This window comes from Lepisma saccharinum, chromosome 18 (assembly GCF_977018435.1).
Source record: "Lepisma saccharinum chromosome 18, izLepSacc3.1, whole genome shotgun sequence".
Taxonomy (NCBI): Eukaryota; Metazoa; Arthropoda; class Insecta; order Zygentoma; family Lepismatidae; genus Lepisma; species Lepisma saccharinum.
Window position 1 is genome coordinate 40,633,931 of NC_139246.1, and position 22,243 is coordinate 40,656,173.

The window sequence follows — 22,243 nt, forward strand, 5'->3', positions numbered from 1 at the left end:
GCAAAAACCGAGGTCGTCTGTTGCTTTCGCGAAAAATTGTCTTGAATGCTTCCGTGACGCACGTTCCCGTTTTGGCTTTCAAAGGTAGAGCCCATGCGAATTTCGAAAACGTGTCTATGACGGTGAGGAGGTACTTGTTACCCTTGTTCAATTTATGCACATTTTTTAGATTGCCGCTACTCATCTCCACGAGGTCACTTTGCCAGAGGTCATCGATGCTCTTGGTTACCACCGCCAAACGTTGGTAGTTGCGGCGTGCAGGTTTATGCAATTCTTCGACGATAGCTTGCCTAGACATTTTTAGAGATTACGTTTGAAGAGAAGCACAAGCGTGATGGGATTCAAAGAGGGTGGCACCTCACCAGTGTTTTGAATGATCAGCTTATCGCCGGCACTCACGTCAAAAACGGTGAGATCTTCGTCTTCGTGTATTTCATATATGTTGCGCGTTTCGTTCCAACGTGCCAGAGGAATGTTTCCTGCTTTCTGGACACCACGATTCGATATCAAGGTCATGGTGGGAACGCTAGCTTTTCTACCGTGAGACCAGTACGAAAATTCATTTATCTGAATCGTGCCATCGAGGAGAAACTTGTAGTACGGATGATAAGGATGTAACATGTACAGTTTGTTACCTTCGACGAACGTGGAGATTCTCTGTTGATTGGGTACGCTGTTGATTTCGATGGCTTGCAGAGAATGCAGTTTAGCGAATTTAGTATCGACGCTAACAAGGTTGCTGTGAAGCTGTCCCAGTGTATTTTGTACGGGCAACAAATGTTCGACGATGGTATCCGTTACTGTAGAAAAAGACGGTTTGATTTTCACTTCCACGTTCAACTGCTTGTAGTTTTCGTTGAGTTCTTGTAACTTGGCACCGAAAGAGGCCAGCGTCGATTCCTGCGTGGATTCCAGCACTCCAACTTGATCTCTGATGTTGACGACGATACTCTGAAGGTTCTCGACTTGATTCAATTTCGAACTTTTCTCGGTAAGATCGTTCACGATGCTTCGCATCTCGGTAAACTGCGTGTGAAGGTCGGCGACGCTCTGCGAAGTGGGCAGCGTCGACACCAGCGAAGCAAGTTCGTCTCGAATCTGTTCCACGTTCGCCGTTTCCGTTTCCAGTCGTTTCAGCATACGTGATATGCTTCTTTTCAAAGCGTGCAATTCTTTGGAGGTGGGGAGATTGGCAACCCTACTCTCAAGATCGCTCAACGAACTTTTGATGTCGCTCGAATCGGATAGTGCCGTCACCGCCGTTTTCAATTTTTCCAAATCTTCGCTCGAAGGTACGCTCGTCCGTAACGATTCCAAGTCGGCCTGTATGTTGTCCAGCACGTGATGAAAATGAGCAAGATTCGTTTCGACGTTCAAATTTTCTAAATATTCGATCTTCTGCTGAACCGTGCTCAACGTGTCTTGTATGCTCGTCAACGCACTTGCTTCAGCGTGAATATTTTTAATTTCTTCGTTGATCAACTCCAGAGACGCCTGAAGCGTAGCGATGGTGGTTTGAATGTGTTCGAAATCTTGATAAGCCTCCAATTGAATTTTTATGTTCGCGACGCTTTTGCCGATGACCTGCAGTTCGTCCGACGATGGTAGGTTCGTCATGGTATCTTCCAAAGTCTGTAACTTGGATTTAATTTCTTCCAACGTGCTGGCGAATTCTTCTTGTAATTTGGAAACAACAACATGCAAGCGTTCTACATCAATATCCTTCACGACGGTTTGAAGTTCAGAGAAATTTTTTTCGATTGCCGAAGTTCGTTCTTCGATTTCGAGTTTCAATTTTTCCAAATCTTCATTTTTCGATTGAAATTGCTGCAATTTGAGCAAATCATTTTGAAGCTTATCCACGCTCAACTGTATATTTTGAACGTTGTCGTAAGAAGGTACGTCGACATAATTTTTTATGAGCGTTTTTAGTTCGGAATCGATTTTCAGAATGGGGTCGAGACATTGCGTTTGGAGCGTAGCAATCTCCGACTCTAAACTTTTGTTTAAGGTCTCCTGCAATGCGATCAAATCGCTCCTCAACTTTTTAATTCGGACGTCCAACATGAGAATCTCTTCTGCGTGGTCTACACGCTTAGTGTTGCCGAAAATATCGTTAGGCATTTTGGTTAACGGTTATTTATAATAGGATACACGATTCGTAATTCTACGAAGAGAGGAATGAGTTTGTCGTAATCTCCTAGGAGTTCCACGTATAAATAATCTCCTGCAGAAACATCGTACGTAATGTTAGAAAGCATCTTGTCGTGCTTGATTCGAAAAATGTTCTTGCCGGTAGATATTTTGATTTCGCCTACGTTTTCCGGATTTACGGCGATTTGAAGTTTTCCATCGATCGGAATTTCGTAGAAATGTAAATTGTTGTTGAAGACGTAAAACATCTTGCCCACATCGTCATCCAATTTCGTCCAAATGCTATTAAGGTGAACAATCAGTAGACCGTTGAGTTTAGTTAACATGGAAGGTAGAAATTCATGATCTGCCGTCGCGCGGTGTACAGTCTCCATGTTGGTTTGTTTTCGGAAACCAAAAAGATTCATATTATGCTGGTTATTTAAAATACGGTCAAAGTTTTTTTGTAATAACAGTCTGTGTTGTTTTTTTTTTGTAATAACTAACAAAATGATTTTTTTTGTTTTTTTTTTGTTTGTTTTTTATGAATCTTCTGTTGAAGATGGGCATATGTTGCAGGTTTTGCTTTCTGCTAAACGATAGTGCCCCCACGGCAGTGTGTGGATTCCACATTGGAGAACGCACCTCTTGTCGTCGTTGGGATCCAGGGCAATCTTCCTCACCTTGTTGGTGGTCAACACATGGTCGACGCTCTGGATGCGCTGTTCTGCTCTTAAAACCGACGACTTGGTTTTGAGGCAATCGACGAAGTCCTCGAATGTGAGATGCTCCCGAACCACCTGTCTGCCGACACCCTTGGCCTTTTTGGTAACGCTATCCTCGGCTTTGATGGTATAGGCCTTGGCGCGAAGACCTACAAACTCAAGAATCACGTCTCCGTCCTTCTCGTCCTTGAGTTTACCGGGCACCTTCTTGTTTCGGGCCAGGATACCGTACTTGTTGTGCTGGGGATAGCCCGAGGTGTCGAAGAGCTCTTCAAGAGCTGGAACTGTGGCTATATCCCCGTATGCGTCGGTTGTGTGAACGTGGTACATCAAACTATCTGTGTCCGTGTAGAGTAGGTTGATATTGTCGTTATAGTGCTGGCGTAGTATCCCATAATATATTTGAAACATGTGCAGTTTGCTCAGGTCTAATACTGAGGCACCAACATAAATTGGCTTGTTGAGCATCACCTTGTTCTTCCTCATATGCACCAGAGCAAGCTGCTCATTATAAATAGTCCTCGATTTGAATAACGGGTTTGCTACGAGCCTGCGACATTGTGCTTTGTTTGATATTAGCCTCACATCTACATGATTTCGCACATTCTCCATGGTCTTGCCAAACACCGCATTATTCATGAGCTTGAAGAAATCCTTATCAAGCTCGGACGTGGCTGCGGTGCGGTGTTTAGTGTTGACTTCGATATATGGACGCAACCATGAAGAATGCTCGAACTTGAGGATGCGGTGAACTACGTGGACTGTGACCCCTTGCTTCATCAACCACCGGAGGTTTTGGTAGTGCAGGACATAACGCTCTTTGGGCTCGAAGTCCATGACGAGCTTCTTCTGGTTGGAATCGGGTGGACACTTGAACTCGGGTGCAGGGGGAAGATCGCAGAACAAATCCTGCAGCTTCTCGGAGAACTCAAGGTCCACCTCGGCAAAAAATCCGCATTCCTCATCGTTGAAACCTTCAACGTCGAAGTTGGAGGGATCAGCCCACTCGAAACCTCTAAAAGGGAGTGGCTGCATCATGGAGTGTCCGTAGAGGTTATTAACGTCCGTGTACATGATGTAGCTGGACGGTTGTGAGGGGTCGTAACCGGTGGCCATGTGGTGATTGTTGGCGTGCGAGTGTCGCTGCGACACCTGGACCATTCCACCCCGCACGGCACGTTCCACAAACAGCATCATGTCCACGTCCGAAAGAAGCTCCAGCTCAATTTTCGTCACCAGAAACATGGCTGACCATGCCAGTCCGGGGAGACTATAGAAGTAGGCGGGATCCAGGTGGTAGATGGTCTTCGCAGTTGCACGAAACGCCTGGATCACGTCGGCGAGGAGCGTCACATCAAGTCTGAGGTAGGCGTCGTGGTAGTCTCCGAGATTTTGGCAATCCAGCTCGCGCCACATGGACTGAGCATGGTTATAGTCATCCTCAGAGATGCCCGAGCCTCGCAGTTTGCTATAGAAGTTTGCTCGAGGAGGAAGCGACGTCTCCGCAAACTTGGTAGAGTCGGTGACGTATTCGTAGGGGTAGACCCCCTTACGCCTGAAGAGACTGGCGTCCAAGTTCGGAAAATTCGCAGAGGTGATGAGCATTTTCTCGTCGCTAAGCTTCCCCGCAAGAGCATCGAGGCTGGCTGGGAGGAACCTCAGAGAGTCGAGGAAGCGAAGTTCGACGGTAGAGTCGGATTCTGGGATTCGAACCCATTTGCTCACACTGATGTAACGCTCCTCGTTCTGCGCCAGGACGTTGATTCGCTCGTTGTCGTACCCAAGATGCTTGATCAGGTGGTGAAAGTCGTATCCCGAGCCATTGTGAAAAAACACAGGGATGAAGCATGGGTCCTGGGCCTTAAGGTTACATCTGTTGCACCAAGGACCAACGTACCTACCGCTAAAGTGATCGTGGTGATGGACTTTACGGTTGTTGGCGGTGTACTCCTCGACGCAGACAGGGCAAGTGATGGCCTCGTCGTGTCTACGTTGATCATCGGGGGACAGTGGGAGCATAGACTTGGGGGTCAACAGCACCTTCCCTATCTCGTTGGCTTCCACAACCATCCTCTCGAGAAAGTGTTTGGCTGCGTCGGGACCACGGTACACGTAGGGCTCGGGCGCGATGTGTTGATCTCGTCGCACCACAACGTATGCGAAACTGGATGCCTCGTGGAGTTGGTAAGGGGTGGTGGAAGAAACTTCAGGATCGGGATCGCAAGTAGACAGGGGTTTGAGAAAAGCCTCGAAATCCGCGATGATGATAGCGGGGTGCTCTACCATGGCACCGTGCTTGCGGAAACGCTCCACGTCGCCAGGTTTGGGCAAGTCTGCCAACCCAGGTTCGTTGGCTTTGCAGTAGAGCTTGTGGTTAGCGAGCTTCTCGGCAGCGATGTTGCGACCTCTGATGCGCTGGTAATCCTGCCGTTTTTGATTACGAAATTTAGACAAACACCTGGGACAAACTTCTATGTGGGTTTTGTCTTTGCTCAGCTGGCTTGAAACAAGCCGAGAGAGCGAGCGAATAAGGGTGTAATGGTGGTGGGTCTCGTCCTTGATAAGCAGAAGATGAATTTCCTGCGCACTATCGTCGTCTACGTTGCTCACCCGGATAGGGAAAACCACATTTTTGTTTTCGGTGAGGCCATAAACGTTGATGGCTAACCGAGGGTTGTGTGTACGGGCCTCGAATTTGCGAATATCCGAGACCTCCACCGGGTAGTTGATCCCAGCAATGGCATCTTCCAGCTCTGGCTCGTAGGGTAGGTAGTGGTTAACTCGGTGTGGATGGTTTTTCCAGTCGACAGGGTGCAACGCCGCAAGCACCGACCAGAGAAAGCACTTGGCGTCTCTGTTCTGAATGTTCAGGACGGCATTCTTTTTCGCAATTGCTTCTGGTAAGAGGACGTAGCTGGAGGCGGAGAGAGGCACAAACTTTGAAAGTTTGACGCGCAGTTCGTGAGGCTCCCCACACAGCGAACCCCCCGAACCCTTAGCTTCATGCCCCTCTTGCTTTGCCAGCAGCTCCTCGACAAACTTGTTGTAGATTACCTCTAGGTTTTCGACATCCGCCAGATGCAGCGTCTTCGCCTTGGTGTTGTGGCAGAAGCTGTAAATTTCGTCAGACGGCTTCTTGTACCAGCAACATAGCGATGCGTAGAATTTAGTGGAGTGCGTTGCAAGCGCATCGCCGAGGACGGAAATAATTTGGGCTTGCACGTTCTCCAAAAAGCTACGCACGTCGCATGAGCCCTCCGAAATAAAAGGAAAGTCCTCTAACGAACGCTGGAAAGCAGACTGGTCTGCTTTTATCGCAGGCTTGACGCGTTTGGCGGGTGGTGCATTGATGGAGGCTGCTTCTGCCTTCCTCTTGGTTGAGCTGGTCGACGGTTGAGCCCCAGATGTACTTTTGCTTAAACAAGTAAGCTTATGTTTTTTGGCATACGCAATTGTGATGTGTTTATTGCATCCAGAACATAATTCGGTGGCAGCCAAATGCTTGCCTGGCGCGCAGGTGCGACAATGTCTTGCAAAATGTTCGCTTGATATGGTTTTTTCGCACACAGGGCAACTTTTCATGGAGCGCATTTTTTCGGGGTATGTTTATTTATATATGGGTGGTGTTGCCTTCCTCAAATATATGCTTTAATCAACTCTATAAAAAAAAAATTAAAAAAAATATATAAGAAAAATATGATTGTAGATAGAAAAAACACAATAAATATTGTGTGCATGTGTAATTCTATTTAGCTTATTTTTGCTAGACACGAATTTTCTTCAGATTTTATTGCCCATTAGTATATTTTTCGACTATTCTAGTAGAGGCGTGAAACTATGAAAATGTTTTTGTTTATATATATTCTATTGTTTTGGCTGATATAATAGCAAATATATATAGCTATTTTGAAATTCTAAAACTTTCAGGTATACTTAATTTTACATGCAAACATACATCATAAAAAATTACACAATCGTATTTTTTTTCCATACGCACATTTTTTTTATTTTTGGAAAACAAAGTTATTTTCGATCTCCATTTTTTTAAATCAAACAATAAACATTATTTGTGTTTATAGTATTTGTCGGGCAATAGCAGATAAAACAAGAATGGGTTTTCTACGACCTATAGTTTACGAGTTACAAAACAACTTAGAAATTACATCTTGAAATTTAAATTTAAAATAACTCGAAAACAGTAAGCACTAATCATTATGTTTCCAATAGGTTGTAGAGTACATTCAATTTTTTATCAAATGTCATTAAAATTTTCGAAATAGGGTAAAAACTAAGCCAGCAAATCAAGTTTCTCAAAAAATAAAAAAAAAATTGTCTATATTTTCGAAACTTGAGGGGGTGGAATCGATTTTATTTGCTAGTTGAATAGTTTTCGTCAAATCCTATCCAACAAACCTAAAATCATCATCCTAGTTCAATTAGGAGCCGAGAAAATCAATGTCTTGGAAAACGTCTTAAGATAATTGTCTTAAGAAAATTTTCTTGACAGACCGGAAGTAACATCTTGAGATACCGGAAGTCGACTTTCTTAAAGATTAAGATATTTGTCTTAAGACGTTTTCCAAGACATTAATTTTTTCGACTCCTATGGGGGCTAGAACCATGTAACTTTGGTTTATGTATATACCAGTACTTGCCCGACCCCGTGGCCGAGTGGTTAGCACATCGCGCTACAACACCAAGGGTTCCCCGGGTTCAAATCCCGGTCAGGTATGGTTGTTTGTGAATATCCATTTTCATCAATTTCATCACTCATCCCCATCTTCGCAAATTAGCCAAGAGGCACAAAATGCGAAGTTAAAATAAACTAAATCAATCAATCAATCAATCATTAAGTTCGTGTTGTAATCATGAAATTAAATTTTAATTAATTTTTTCCTATCCATCTCTCAAATCTATATAGCCTGTTCATATTTGGCATGTCGACCATTTTGTTTACGTAGCAAAAAAAATCTCAAGCCATTTTTGCGAATGCTCGTTGTAGCCAAAAGTATATTTGGATATAATTGTCGGATTTTATTTAACATTAGGTTTAAAAATCAATAAGCCTGCATAAAAAGAAAAAAAAACTAAATATTTTAAATAAATTAGATTCGAATAACTATGTACTTCCATTAGTCTTTGCAATGGTGTAGTGGTAGCATTGTAATCAAAAATTTGATACCCGCACAAGTGGTTCTTGAAACTGTAGGTCCAGTCCCGATTAACCTTACGTGCATAAAATAGACTTAAAACATCAAATCTATCAGTACTTCCACTAGCCTCTACAATGACACTGCAATAGTTTTGTAATTGAAAGTTTGATATCCGTATAAATGGTTTTTGAAACTGTAGGTCCAGTCCCGATTAACCTTACGTGCATAAAATAGACTTAAAACATTAAATCTATCAGTACTTCCACTAGCCTCTGCAATAGTACTGTAATAGTTTTGTAATTGAAAGTTCGATATCCGTATAAGTGGTTTTTGAAACTGTAGGTCCAGTCCCGATTAGCCTTACGTGCATAAAATAGACTTAAAACATCAAATCTATCAGTACTTCCACTAGCCTCTGCAATAGCACTGCAATAGTTTTGCAATTAAAAGTTTGATATCCGTGCAAGTGGTTCTTAAAACTGTAGGCCCAGCCCCGATTAGCCTTACGTGCATAAAGTGGATTTAAAACATCAAATCAATCAGTACTTCTACTAGCCTCTGCAATGGCACAGCAATAGCATTGTAATCAAAAGTTCGATACCCGCACAAATGGTTCTTGAAACTGTAGGCCTAGTCCCGATTAGCCTGGCGGTGGTTTAAGCGATGCGAGCAGACCCGGGAGTTGGGGAGATTCCAACCGACCACCAAACGCTGATGACGGCGGTTTCGACGACCTGAGCAGACCCGGGAGTTGGGGAGATTCCAACCGACCACCAAACGCTGCTAGCAATTTAACACACACGAAACAGTAGTATAATTGCGTAAATTTTAGTTTTATAGCTAGTCAAGCGACTTGTGTGCGTATAACTTATGCTAATATAGTACTCACCTGACAGACCAAACTAATTCGGTTTCTATTACACTTGATATTACACTTGGTATAGCGTACACTTTTATGCAACTACCCAGTAGCAATACTCGACTGCAACTGATGTGCGCGAGGTTTCTAATAGAAACTTATACCTGCCGACAGCTAAACTTTCAAGGTTGGTTCGAGCTATGCGTGAACGCCCTTTCCTAGAAAAAATATCGGATAGTTTCGTGCAGAATTTATGACAGCTGTGTGAGTGATTGCTTCCTGTGATCACCCAGTAGATTTGAATCTTGTGTGCCCTTTAGTGCAATCCAGGAAAAAAATATCGTTGAGTTCATCGCACAGCCTGGGTGCGACTGCAGGAAGCTGTCAATCACATAGCCGTCGCAAAAGCTGAGAATTTGCACAGTTTTCGGCAGTAACAAATAATCTTGATTTTTGTCGAGTAATAATACTATCGAGTTGATGGACAACTTCCTGCAGTCACACCCAGGTGATTGACAGCTTCCTGTTGTATGATTGATGGTTTCCTATAGTTACCCGCCCAAGTTTCCACACAACACAGTTGAGTTGACCACAGATTTTCAGATTATCCTCTCAGTCACCCCCAACAGTCGATGAAAATTGTAGATAGGCTGTGATTGATGGCTTCCCGCAGTCACCCACCCAAAGTTTTTACATGGTTGAGTTGACTACAGATTTTCAGCTTGCCCTTTAGTCACTTCAGTAGATGAAAATACAAAAATAAAAAAAAAGTACGTACGTGTGTGTGTGGCACATCGTTGCCGCGAGAGAGGTTTGCAAAAATCACGATATACATTGGCGCTCGGGACTTGGAAATAATGCATATTCGCTCATCACTGTTGCCAGCTTAGTCTCTCTCTTTATCTTACAGCAACATTGGCATCTCTATTTTTTAGTTATAGGCGAGTTGCCAATGCACTCTAGTTAATAATGCTACATATTATACACACACACACGCACACACATACTGTGCTACCATCCATCCATCCCTCTCTCTTTTACGGCAGTATATATTTATTACCGGCTCTCTTGCCCAGTGTATGTTACACCAGTATATAAATTAGCTAAATCCTTACCAAATAAAAAAAAGCTGTAGGTAAATATTAGCAACACTATCGGTTGTTTAACTTTTCCCTCTCTCTCTTCTCTCTTTTTTTTTGTAAAAAGCTATAGCAAAAATACCAGTAGGTTGGCAAATTGCTTTATGCACTGTAAAACCTCAAGCAGTATTGCCAGCTCCTTGCTTTAGGTTAGGTTAGACCAAAACAAAAACCTTGGTGACTTTTCGAGTAAGATGTTGGCAATACTGCAAGACAGGCCTCAAGCAGTATTGCCAGCTCCTTGCTTTAGGTTATGTTAGACCCAAAACCTTGGTGACTTTTCGAGTAAGATGTTGGCAACGCCGCAAGGCAGACCTCAAGCGACGTTGCCAGCTCTTTGCTTTAGGTTAGGTTAGACCCAAAAACAAAAACCTTGGTGATTTTTTCGAGTAAAAAGTTGGCAACACTACGAGCCTCACCGAGCCTCATTTTCGGTTGACAACACTGCGAGAAAAGCCTCAAGCAGTGTTGCCAGCTCCTTGCTTGAGGTTAGGTTATACCCAAAAACAACCTTGGTGATTTTTTCAAGTGAGGAGTTAGCAACACTGCGAGCGCCACCGAGCGCCATTTTCGGGCGTGGAACCCGTGCCACTGTACTACTAGCAAAATAGGTCATTTTAGTCACTATAAAACTTCATCAGTTGTTCCTTATTTTAAAGAAACACTGACATAACGTGTTATTTCTTATTTACCTGGAAAGGAAAAAATAGGTTAAAAACCTAAAATCCGACGTCTATATATATAACAATATCATCTCTTTTCATAATACTTAGCCATCACTTCCATGGGGCACATGTCGCTTTGCCTCCACCATTCCTCACTGCAAAACACCACCAACATGAGCTGGAACAGGTTTGCTGCATTTTAGCACAGACCCATGGCTGATCTGATATATTTTCAAGCCCGACTTAGTTCCTGTTTTCCTCAAGAATAGCACTGGTCGACATGGGTTTGAATGTCTTGCAGATGACTGTTGGCTCTGAATAATTTCAGCATGCTGATTCCAAAAATGAAATCCATTTTCACCCATCACGTCTAGTTTTTCCAGTAACTGCCGTAATTTCACAATAAAATGTGTAGTTCCATTATTTCTCCAATAGATGGTGGTAAACTATGGCGATATTCTACAATACAACCCCTACAATTTTGAACCATAAATGCACATAGAACTGTGTGCATTTAATCCACCTTCCAACTTCATATGACACAGTGGCATGAAAATTATATGGACTTTCATTACGTAGTTTTATTTTCGAAATCCCTCGTGAAAATTTCCTTCAGAAAATTTGTTCAATACTCACTGATATAATATGGCAAGTTAATTGAACTTATTGACGTGGAGAAAAATCCTAACCTAGGGGACGTGATGGGAAGAAATTGATGCCATTTCTATGATCAGCATTCAAAATACTTCCAGAATCACCTATTGGTTTGTAAACCACCGAAATGTCCCTTGTTTTTCCTTCCATTCTGCAATAAATGTAATGGAATGGTGAGTATGATAATTTTGATTGTGAAATTATGAAAAATGACGTGATGGGGGAAAATGGATGCCATTTACATGATCAATATTCAAAAAAACCCTTCCAGAAACACCTATTGATTTGAAAACATCATAACTTTTTTTCTGAAATGTCAACCAGTATAATCTTTGGGATGCATGTGCAGTCACTTATGAGCTGTTGCCAAGGTTTCTCTACTCCATCTACCTGTGAACTGATGCACTTTTCAAACTTTCTTTTCCATTTGTAAACTTGCTAGTGTGCAAAGAGATATTCATTGCACATTTGCTGGAGAATGCCTTTAAGTTTATACTAAATTGGTATATAAATCTAATGTCCATTAGAATATTCTTTTCACATTGAATATTTATTCATTCAATTTTCATTTTAAACATATACATCCTATATATAATTATTTAATTAACTGTTCTTCAAATTGATTATTGAATATTTTACATATTATGTGAGACTGTGAAGAAAATTATTTTATCAAAATTAAGGAAACTAAACCACATTTTTTAATCTCAGAAAAGCAAATGTAAAAAAACTGACATTAAAATTATTACATGAAAGTTATATTCCCCCCTTCCCGACATTTTGATGTACAGGATGGCTCAATAAATAGCTTAACACCCCGGTACAAGGCCACTACAGCGAACAATGCGGAAATGGTGACGACCAAGCGTTGCCAGGCCAAGGAGGAACCACGCAGTAAGCGGCCATCTTCAAATCCGCCATCTTGGAATTACATCCAGATTTTCAAATGGGAAGGGGGTCATGTAGCATATCATTTTACATGTGAGTTTTCTCAGAAATAAGAATATGCAGTTATTTTTTTCCTAACTTTATTTGGTGAGGATAATTTCGCAGTTGAAGTTCACATTTGGCGTATAATGTAATGATTGGTATTTAGTTATTCCAGGTTATCTAACATGGCTCCAACCCTCCAAAAATGGATCAAAATTGTAATTATAAGTGGGGAGCGCAGTGCCAGGGTCATTGCAGAAGATTTCATTGCCCGGCATCCAGAGAGAGACGACATCTCATATACCACAGTGTTGCATGTAATGCAGAAGTTTAAGGAGACGGGATCCGTGTGCGACAGAGAACGTAGTGGACGGCCGAGATTAGCTACCGACAAAGAAACAGCAACGGCAATCGTGGCATCCTTGGTCAAGACCCGAAACGGAGTACCCGGTGTTTGGCTTCAGTGTCAGGAGTCAGTCAGCGATCCATATTCCATGTGTTGCATACTAACAAATAGCATCCTTACAAAAGTCAAACTCAGCAGTTCTTAACTGAGGATGACCCAGACAGACGGTTACAGTTTGCAGGCTGGGTTTTGGCTTGTTGCAACGAGGATCCCAAGTTCCCGCAAAGTGTTCTGTTTAGCGATGAGGTCATATTCTTCGTGAACGGTGAGGTAAATAAGCAGAATCGTCGTTATTGGTCAGATACCAACCCATCGTGGACAGATCCTCATAAGGAAGTCGGTGTGGGAAAGGTAATGGTGTGGTGTGGGATATGAAACACCCGAATTGTGGGAGCTGTGTTCATCCATAGCAACCTGAATGGGGAGAGATATCTGAATATTCTTCAGGAAGATGTGTTCCCCACACTGATGAACCCAAACGGTGAATTACCAGCCTATTTCTAGCAGGACGGCGCGCCTCCACACTACGCATTATGTGTCAGGCAGTATTTGGATGAGCAGCTCCTGGGTCACTGGATTGGTCGAAGAGGGTCCACTCAGTGGCCACCCGGTTCTCCGACCTAACGCCCCTTGAATTTTACCTTTGGGGTCATCTTAAAGTCATAGTTTATCAAGAGAAAACCACTGTTCTCCGACATCTCCAGCACCGGATCCAACACACATGTGACTCTGTCGACCCTGCAGTGTTATTGTGTGTCCATGAGGACTGGCTGAAACGTCTTACGTTGTGTGTAGCACAGAACGGGCAACACATAGAGCACATCTTGTAGGATGCCAAATGTGAACTTCAACTGTGAAAATATCCTCACCAAATAAAGTTAGGGGGAAAATTACTGCATATTCTTATTTCTGAAAAAACGCACATGTAAAATGATATGCTACATGACCTCCTTCCCATTTGAAAATCTGGATGTAATTCCAAGATAGCGGTTTTTAAGATGGCCACCGACAGCACGACGGCATCAATGTGGTTCCCCCTTGGCATCACAACGATTGGTCATCACCATTTCCACGTTGCGCGCTGCAGTGGCCTTGTACCGGGGTGTCAAGTGACTTATTGAGCCACCCTGTATAGTTCCATAAATAAACTATAAATAAAATTTTTCACTTTTGGTTTACATTTCAGCTTATTTGTCCAGTTTTTGAGCTTTTTATTATTGTGTTACAAAATTAATGCAAGGCTTTGACAATGGAAGGGATTAGAACCCAATGAACCCTTCCCATTCTATTGCATACCATGAGAAAATGGGTAAATGGATAAATAAATATTATGATCATGATTATGCTGTAGTAGTAGTAGTATCAGCAATATGTTTTATGGCCCTTGTTCTTATATGTTAAAATGTTAAACAAATTCATCAGATTTATCATTTTTTCAATATTGTGAATGTAGTGTACAATTAATGTAAACTTGTATATTATATATGTGCATAGTGTACAAAATCTTTAACGTTCTTATATGTTAAAACTCTGATATAGTATAGCTTATTCTTTTATATTCATGTATCTGATGACATCCACACCCATCAAAAAATGGGTCAACGGATGATGATTATTATTATTCGCATCCATATATGTACATTATTGATATTCATTATAAAATATATGATGGTTTTGTGGTTAATTGACTTTTGTCGCAAAACCTCTATCTCGTAATAAGTATTTGTAAAATTTTGTTTCATCCAGTGTTGGAGGACATTATGTCTCACCTTTGATAACAGCCCACTTCTACATCGGAACAAAGCATGCAGTGAGAGCCTTCACAGAAGGCCTGAGGCAGGAGCTGGCTGCTGCTGGAAGTAATAATCGAATCACGGTTAGTCAAAAATGATATTCAATCTACAGAGAAATTTATTTCTGGAGGCTGGTTCCCTGGTAACCTCTGTATAATTTTCACCCGGGAAAGGTGGATTTTTGGTACCCCATTCTTTCCACTCACGCCTTGATCATGTTACATATTTACTGTTTGAGATAAGAAATAATACATAAAATACTTTAAGTAATACTGTTATAGAATATGTTTATTGTTGGTATGCATTTCTTTAATACCAACATAATGATATCATAATAACAGGAATCTCTTAGCTTAATTTGCTACATAATTTTGCATTGTGTTTATTATGTTATGCAGCAGTAAATTTAAAAAATTCTTCCTTGGAAGAAATAGAAGCAAAGGCTATATTGATCTGTGCTTCTGAAGTCCCGAAATGTGTATGTTGTCCAATAACTTTTTATGTGTGCTTAACTTGTGGAATGATGAAAACCACTTTTATTTCCCTTTCTATCTATTATCTATTTTTACATATCACTTTCATCGTTACTACATTTTTATCATATTTATACTTTCACTAAATCGACATTTATTTGTAGATTACATTTATTTCATCCATGAATCACGTAAAAACATACCGTTGGGCAACAGTAACTTTGGCCATTGTTGAAACGTTGGCCCGACGCATCGTTTTTACGTTGGACGAACGTATGCTTCTTATGTTGGGCCACCGTATGGTTTCTCAACCTTTAGAAGAATATATGTAAGAATATTCCTGTTCTAATACAGCTAAAGTGACAAATAATAGGCATTTACCAACACGTCCATCAACCATGGTGGCTGACAAGGAACTGGTGAGTGACTGCAAGTTAAAAATAGCTTCTGCTTTCATTAAAAATATATTATATTTCCAGTACGTGCTGTGGCTGAAATATTTGAAAAGAAACACTGTTACAAGCCACTTATTTTACACTCTAGAATTTACAGCATAATCCTGAAAGTTGTCTTAGCATGAAAAAGTTGATTTTGAAACTGATTTTGACTGACTTTTCCATTGTTGGGCAAACGTTGGCAACCACCGTTGGCGCAACGTAAGATCAATGCCAATTTGCCAACCAACGTAAATGCAACCTTTTCCACGTAAAAACTGACGTTGGCCCAATAGTTGTGGTTACTTGGGTTTGTTGTGTTTTTTAAGTTCAATTTAAGTGTTTGCTCATTTTTGCCAGTCAGCACTATACTTGTGTCATCCGCATACAAAGTTGTTTTGATAGGCTCTAAGTTTAATGACAAGTAATTTATGTATATGAAAAATAGTATTTGTCCCAGGATCGAGCCTTGGGGACTCCACATGATACTTTACAAGATTTAGAAAGACAGGCAGATACAGAAGTGTTTTTTATGTAAGATTTTACCCTTATACCAAAGTGGTTTAGTATATTTGTGAGTTGGTTATGTGGCACTGTGTCAAAATCTTTTGTTAAGTCCAGAATTAGTCCAAAACATTTTTCTCCATTGTCTGAGAGTTTTCTAACATGTTCTTTGTATTCAAATATTGCTGCATATATGGATTTGCCTTTCCAAAACCCCTGTTGTGAATTATAGATTATGTAAATCATTTTTGAAAATGTTGTCAATTGATTGTTCACTGCAGTTTCTGTGATTTTATTGGAGAGGGAGAGTAATACTATGGGTCTGTATTTACTTATGTTGTGTTTATCATCGTTTTTGTATATTGGCTTAATTTTCCCACTTTACCTTTTCTTTATAACAGTCGATGGCATTTCATCCAAACTGGTGGACCATTTGCTTTTCATGTTTGAAAGTATGTTTGCCAGTTATTTTTCAGTGACTGGTTGTATGTACATTGATGTGCCACAGAATTTGTCCTTTATATGTGAGAGGTTTTGATGTGGTTTTAGTTTCTTCATATCTATTTCAGTGAGGTACTTTTTGAACATGTTTGCCACAAGTCGTCAAATAAGTATCTGAACTAAAAATTTAAGCCTTTTAAAAATGCATTTTTTTTAATGATTAGATATATGGCTGATACGCGTACAGAGATATATATATATATATGCTGTAGAAATTCTTCTATGTTGTACGGTGATGTTTATAAGAGATAGTTTTCATTGTATTTTTTAATAGCTTAGGATTCCTTCCTATTGTATTTCATATGGAAGTTTATTGTATAGTAGTATTTCGGTGTTTTTGGACTCCTTTTGTATAGGTTTAGGCCGTGGTTGTCTGTGTGTATGTTTGCCTTTGTTCTTGTGTTATTATTATGTATATTACTATTTTTATTGAAAGTTTTTGATGTTGTGCTTTACAAATAGGAGGTATTCTATTATATGTAGGGATGATACTGTGAGAATTGACAGTTTGGTGAAATGATTTTTACAAGATGTATGCGGAGGTTCATGGACCACAGTTCTCATTTATATGTATATATATATATATATATATATATATATATATAGAATGAATACCTTCGGCAGTTTTGTCAAGTTCCCCATAGAAATATGCCATACCTTAGTCCAGATTCTATGCGTGAATCATAGAGTATTTTACAGTATTTAAATTAGAGATACTGCTCATTTTTCGAATTGCAAAATGTAAAGTTGCTAGTTCTTTACATAGATGTTCAATATGATGATCAAAGGACATATTCTCATCAAAATATATGCATAGGAATTTGTATCATGCTTATTCAAGCTTGCCATATTCAACTGGCTTTGACGAGCTACAAGCAAGCTACCCCAAGCTTGCCACAAGCGTTCCTGCTATTTAAGAAGAATGCTATGGTAAGCTTGCCACAAGCCTATCTGGTACCCTCTATCTGCAGAAATACACCCTCCAGCCACTGCCTTTATGCCTTCTGTTACTCTGACAATGCTGTGTTGTACACAGATTGCATACATCTGTCCAGTGCAGTTATTGGATGACAGACCACTGTACTATCTACCAGTAACAATTTATGACCAGCCAAATGGTGGACCATGAGTTGTGCTAAATTCTAAATTGTAAATCAATATGGTACACCTTCGTATGTTTTTTCCCTCAGTTTATATTACGCCATCCTTTTCTTTGCACAGGCCATAAGTCCTGGAACGACGAGGACAGGAATGCTTGACCAGCTCCAAGAGGCTGGAATAAAGATGGGAAATGTGGAGTTCAGCGAAGCTAAAACTATCATGTAGCCCAAAGACATTGCTGATGCAGTGCTTTACGTGCTGTCTACACCTCCAACTGTTCAGGTACGTCTTTCACAGAGGTGATAAGTTAGTGAAGGAGTTAAAATAACTGACATAACTGACAGAATACTAATTATTTCTCTTGAAGTCTATGGTTGTTACCTGCATAAAAACACAGTTTTTAGTTAGCGTTTCAGGAGATAACACGCTCCCTTCATCAGATATTTATATTTAGTTTGATTAAAGTCACAGATACAGTAGTAGTGTATATTGAGCGTTTCAAAATAATACTTGGTACGAGCCCTCTTTTAGCCTCTTTTTTTATCAATTGAATATCAGTTTTTGACATATTTTGACAATTTTTTTCGATGTTTTAGCGTTTAGCGATGTTTTAGTAAAATTTCCTATTTTTCCCACCTCATACTTGGTACGAATGCCACGATCTTACGTGATATAACTTAACCTATCTTTTTTTATTACGTGCTAAACTACACGAGAGCCTCTAGTAGTGCAGGTGCCCCGGTTGACAGCCACCAAGTGAGGTTCACCAAAACCTCAAAAACTCACTTTCTCTCCACGTTCCGCGCCTTATTTATTGCGCTGACGATGTTTCACAGCGAAGAAAACAGCACCAAAACCTCAAAAACTCATTTTGACCAATTGGGGTTCACCAAAACCTCAAAAAGTCACTTTCTCTCATTTATTGCGCTGATGATGTTTCACAGCGTGTTTATATATCGTGACCTTTGTAAACCTCTCTCGGGAACGATGTGTAGTGGACTTTAGAGAGTTCTGCGCCCTTAAGTGAGGTTCAGTGTTGCCAACCCCCCAAAGAAAAGTGGACAGAAAAAGCTCTGGCATCACTTTTTAAGCTATTTTTTACCTCCTGCAAATTTTGCTCTTATGCTACCTCGTCCTTTGACCTACTTTTGAAATGACTTACGACATTTTCCTATAAGTCTGTCTCCTCTTACTGTAAGGTCCCTCAGTGTAATCTACTACGACCTGCTCTCAGCGTAATCTGCTACGATGTTTTTTTTTGTTCTTTTAAAAAAAACTCATGTGTGATCTTCTGCGGTGTGTGTGTGTGTGTGTGTGTGTGTGATAATCAAAATTATTTTTGTTAAGGCCCTCAAAAAAAGAAAAAAAAATATCCCGCAGAGAGGGGTGCGTGGTGCACAACACCAGTTCTAATGGTCATGGCTATCAAAGCCATGCTTTTGTAGAGTTTCATGAGTTATTTTTTTTTATTTGCGCACCGAACTAACTTACATTGGATGCCGATCGTGGTGTGTAGCGTTAATTTGATCGGAGGTGCCTTATCGGCTGGATCGTCATTCTGCAGCACCGTCGAGGTGAAGTCCAAATCGTACACGCGCTTGCCGAAATACTTTCGTATGCGCGGAAGGGTGTGCTCGGACCAGTGGGGAAATTTATTTTTCGCACCGAGGTTTGTGGGAGTCTTCGTACTCGAATTGTGCGAGGGGCTTGTGGTCGAAGATTCGTCCGTCGTGCTGGCGATGCTCGTCATCGCACTGGTCGTCGCTCCCCCTTAATTCGTTGCTCGCGACACTAAGGCTTCGATCAAAAACGGATTCAAAACAATTCTGTCGGGCTGGCGCAAATCCAAAACTAATCCACTCGGGTGATGAATTAATTGTAAATTTGCAGCATCGACGTCGGACGACGATCTAAACCAGGCGCGGCATTTTTTACACACTCTGTAGTTCGTGATGGGTTGCAACGAGGAAGGTTCGGTGCCTACGAGTATAACTTTCAAATCCGAAGAAATGAGCGTCGGGGTTGTGTTGGTCAGCGTTTGCAGGAAACACATCGTGTGGCAAAATTCGCAGCACGAGTCCGGTACGTCGCAGCAGGAGAATTCAATGCGGATGCCCGGGATAAAATGGAGCAAGCACGCTTCGTTCTCCTGCTGGTCGATCTGGTCGAGGATCAAGCTGAATCCCAATTTTGGAGAAACGACCGCTTTCACGGTGTTTGCCTCGGTTCCAAATTGCCTGGTTCCGAAATTGCGATCTTTCATGTGAAAATAAGAAAAAAGCGTTCGCACGACTTCGACCCACGGTGTGGGAATCTTTACCCAGTTCACGCGTTCGATACGCTCCCGAACGAACGCGGAATCCTTTCTGGGAAAGTAGCGTTCTTTGCTCGCGTCCAGGTTGAGAGAATCGATGTACGTGGCCCAAGACCACACGTGGTGGTGCTGCTGCTGCTCGCTACCCTCTACGATCTGGTGGAAACGAAAATTATCGGGCAGGATCGTCCGTTCGAAGGTTTTGTACTGGGTCGATATTCTTTTTTCTGTCCTCAGGAGGCCCAGAAATTGAGTTTTGAACGCGTCAGTTTCGGTTACGTCCTGGTACAAATCTTTCAGGACGTTCAACTTGTTTTCCAGAACCGTATAATGCAGCACCAAGTAATTGATGTTGCAGTGTATGATGAAGAACGTTGGGATGATGCAGCAGAATCGATAGATCAGACCCCAGCCGAGAAAGTAATGCGTGTGGAAACGATGCTGGGTCGTCCACGTGAATTCGTTCAGAACGTAGCTGTCGCAAACGGTGTTCGGAAAAATCGTTCGCAAGTACATGGCCGGATCCTTTCCGAAAACCTTCTCGAAAACGTGTCGCCAAGCCAGAGCGTTGATGCAGTCGCTTTTGAAACTAGCCAGCTGGGGGCTGACAGATCGAGCTTCCTCCCCAAATCGAATTGAGTCGCGTGCCTTTCCACAAACTCCAAGTAAGCTTTCGCCGTGGGCCACACGATGCTCGTGACGATCTGATCTTTGTATTCCCCCGAGAAATTCTATATAAAATAACATACCTGAAATTCTATTCACAGTATAGATTGAATTTTTTTTGAGTTTTGTAATCACCCCAAGAAATTCTATATAAAATAACATACCTGAAAATTGTATTCACAGTAGATTGAATTTTTGAGTTTTGTAATCACCCCGAGAAATTCCATATAAAATAACATACCTGGAAATTATTTTTTTGGTTTGTGTGATCTGAGAAAGCATAATGGAATCCACCAGTTTGATCGAATGTGTTACTTGCGAAAAATTAATATCTAAAACTAATATTAGCAAGCACAGGGCAAGATGTAGCGAAACAGTTTCGAGAATTAATCGTTCGTTACCTTCTAAGTCTTGTGCTCGATGCGGAAAGATGATTAGCATTCCAAATTTAAGTAAACACCTCAAAATTTGCAAACCATCGACCGGACAAGCATCGAAAAGGAAAATCGATAATTCAGAAACGGAAGCTTCCACTTCCAAGCAAATTAAATTATCTAATGAACGCAAACCAATTAGATCTGCATTCAACGACCAACTCCAGGATTTTTCAATTAAGTCAGAACCAGGCCGTGACATCCTTAGTTTCTTGGACGAAATGAAAACATCTGTACTAAATATTTTGAAAGATAAACTTGAAAACAACTCTATAAAAGTATACGTTGTTCTGTTTTCTGAATACGAGAAAGTTGATGGCACAACGAGTATTTTTTATCATCGTACAAAAAACCAGACACTTTATTTTGTTGACGTCGAAAATTTGGACAACTTCTATTATAAAGTTTCCAACGAGCTGGTTAAGAAACATGACGATTTCGAGGCTAAAGGGTCGGGATGGTCTCTGTGTGGAAGTCCTCACACGTTAACTGTTTACGTGAACCGATTCTCGCCTCTTCGAGCTTCCAGCTACGTTCCTCTTCCACCGAACATTCAACACAAGAGGGCTGTGTTAAATATACAGAACAGCGATAACAAGTGTTTCCTTTGGTGTGTGTTGGCTGCACTGCATCCTGTTTATTGCAAAAATAATCCACAGTGGGTTGGACATTACAAACGAGTCCGACTTTCAAAGTGTAATGTCTGACATTGAATACCCGGTGACATTGTCGGATATAACAAAGTTCGAAAATCGTGCAGGAAAACGCATTGCTATTAATGTATATTCCTTTACATCAGATAAATATCTCGTGCATCCCGTCAGGATAAGCGATATTGACGATGACGATGCTTGTGTAATAAATCTCCTTCTCATTTCCAACGACGATGTCTATCATTACACGCTAATTCGTTCTCTATCACGTTTGGTCAGAAGTCAATCTACCAAGTATGAACATTGCATCGAAGTTTGCCCGAGATGCCTAACCACGTTCGACGATCGAAAACAACTCGATTATCAAAATTACACCGGACGTCAAATTGCTATCGATAAACTTGTCGAACATAAAATTTATTGCGGCAACAACAGACCGGCTAGAATGTTGATGCCCGAAACGAACGAAGTCGAAGAATTCAAAATGCACAAGGCATTGTTGGAACATCCCACAATCATCGTTGCAGATTTCGAGTCTTTCCTGAAACCACTCTCCTACTGCGAACCGGATCCTGAAATTTCCTCCACAACGCCGTACCAGCTTCATCAACCTAATAGTTTCGGCTATGTTGTTGTGCGACGTGATAAAATAAATGAAGCATATATATACCGCGGGCCAAATGTAATCGAACACTTCCTGGAAAAA

At 41.2% G+C, this 22,243-nt stretch overlaps 1 protein-coding gene across 1 annotated transcript in view; it reads left to right on the forward strand.

Moving 5' to 3' along the window:
• Window positions 1–22,243, forward strand: part of LOC146002020 (dehydrogenase/reductase SDR family member 11-like) — a 66,634-nt gene that overhangs the window by 22,167 nt on the left and 22,224 nt on the right. The window contains exons 4-5 of the mRNA XM_083139728.1: window positions 14,411–14,540; window positions 17,591–17,752. Of these exons, the coding sequence (XP_082995854.1) occupies window positions 14,411–14,540; window positions 17,591–17,695 (235 nt within the window). The 3' untranslated portion in view covers window positions 17,696–17,752. The remainder of the gene's footprint in view (window positions 1–14,410; window positions 14,541–17,590; window positions 17,753–22,243) is intronic.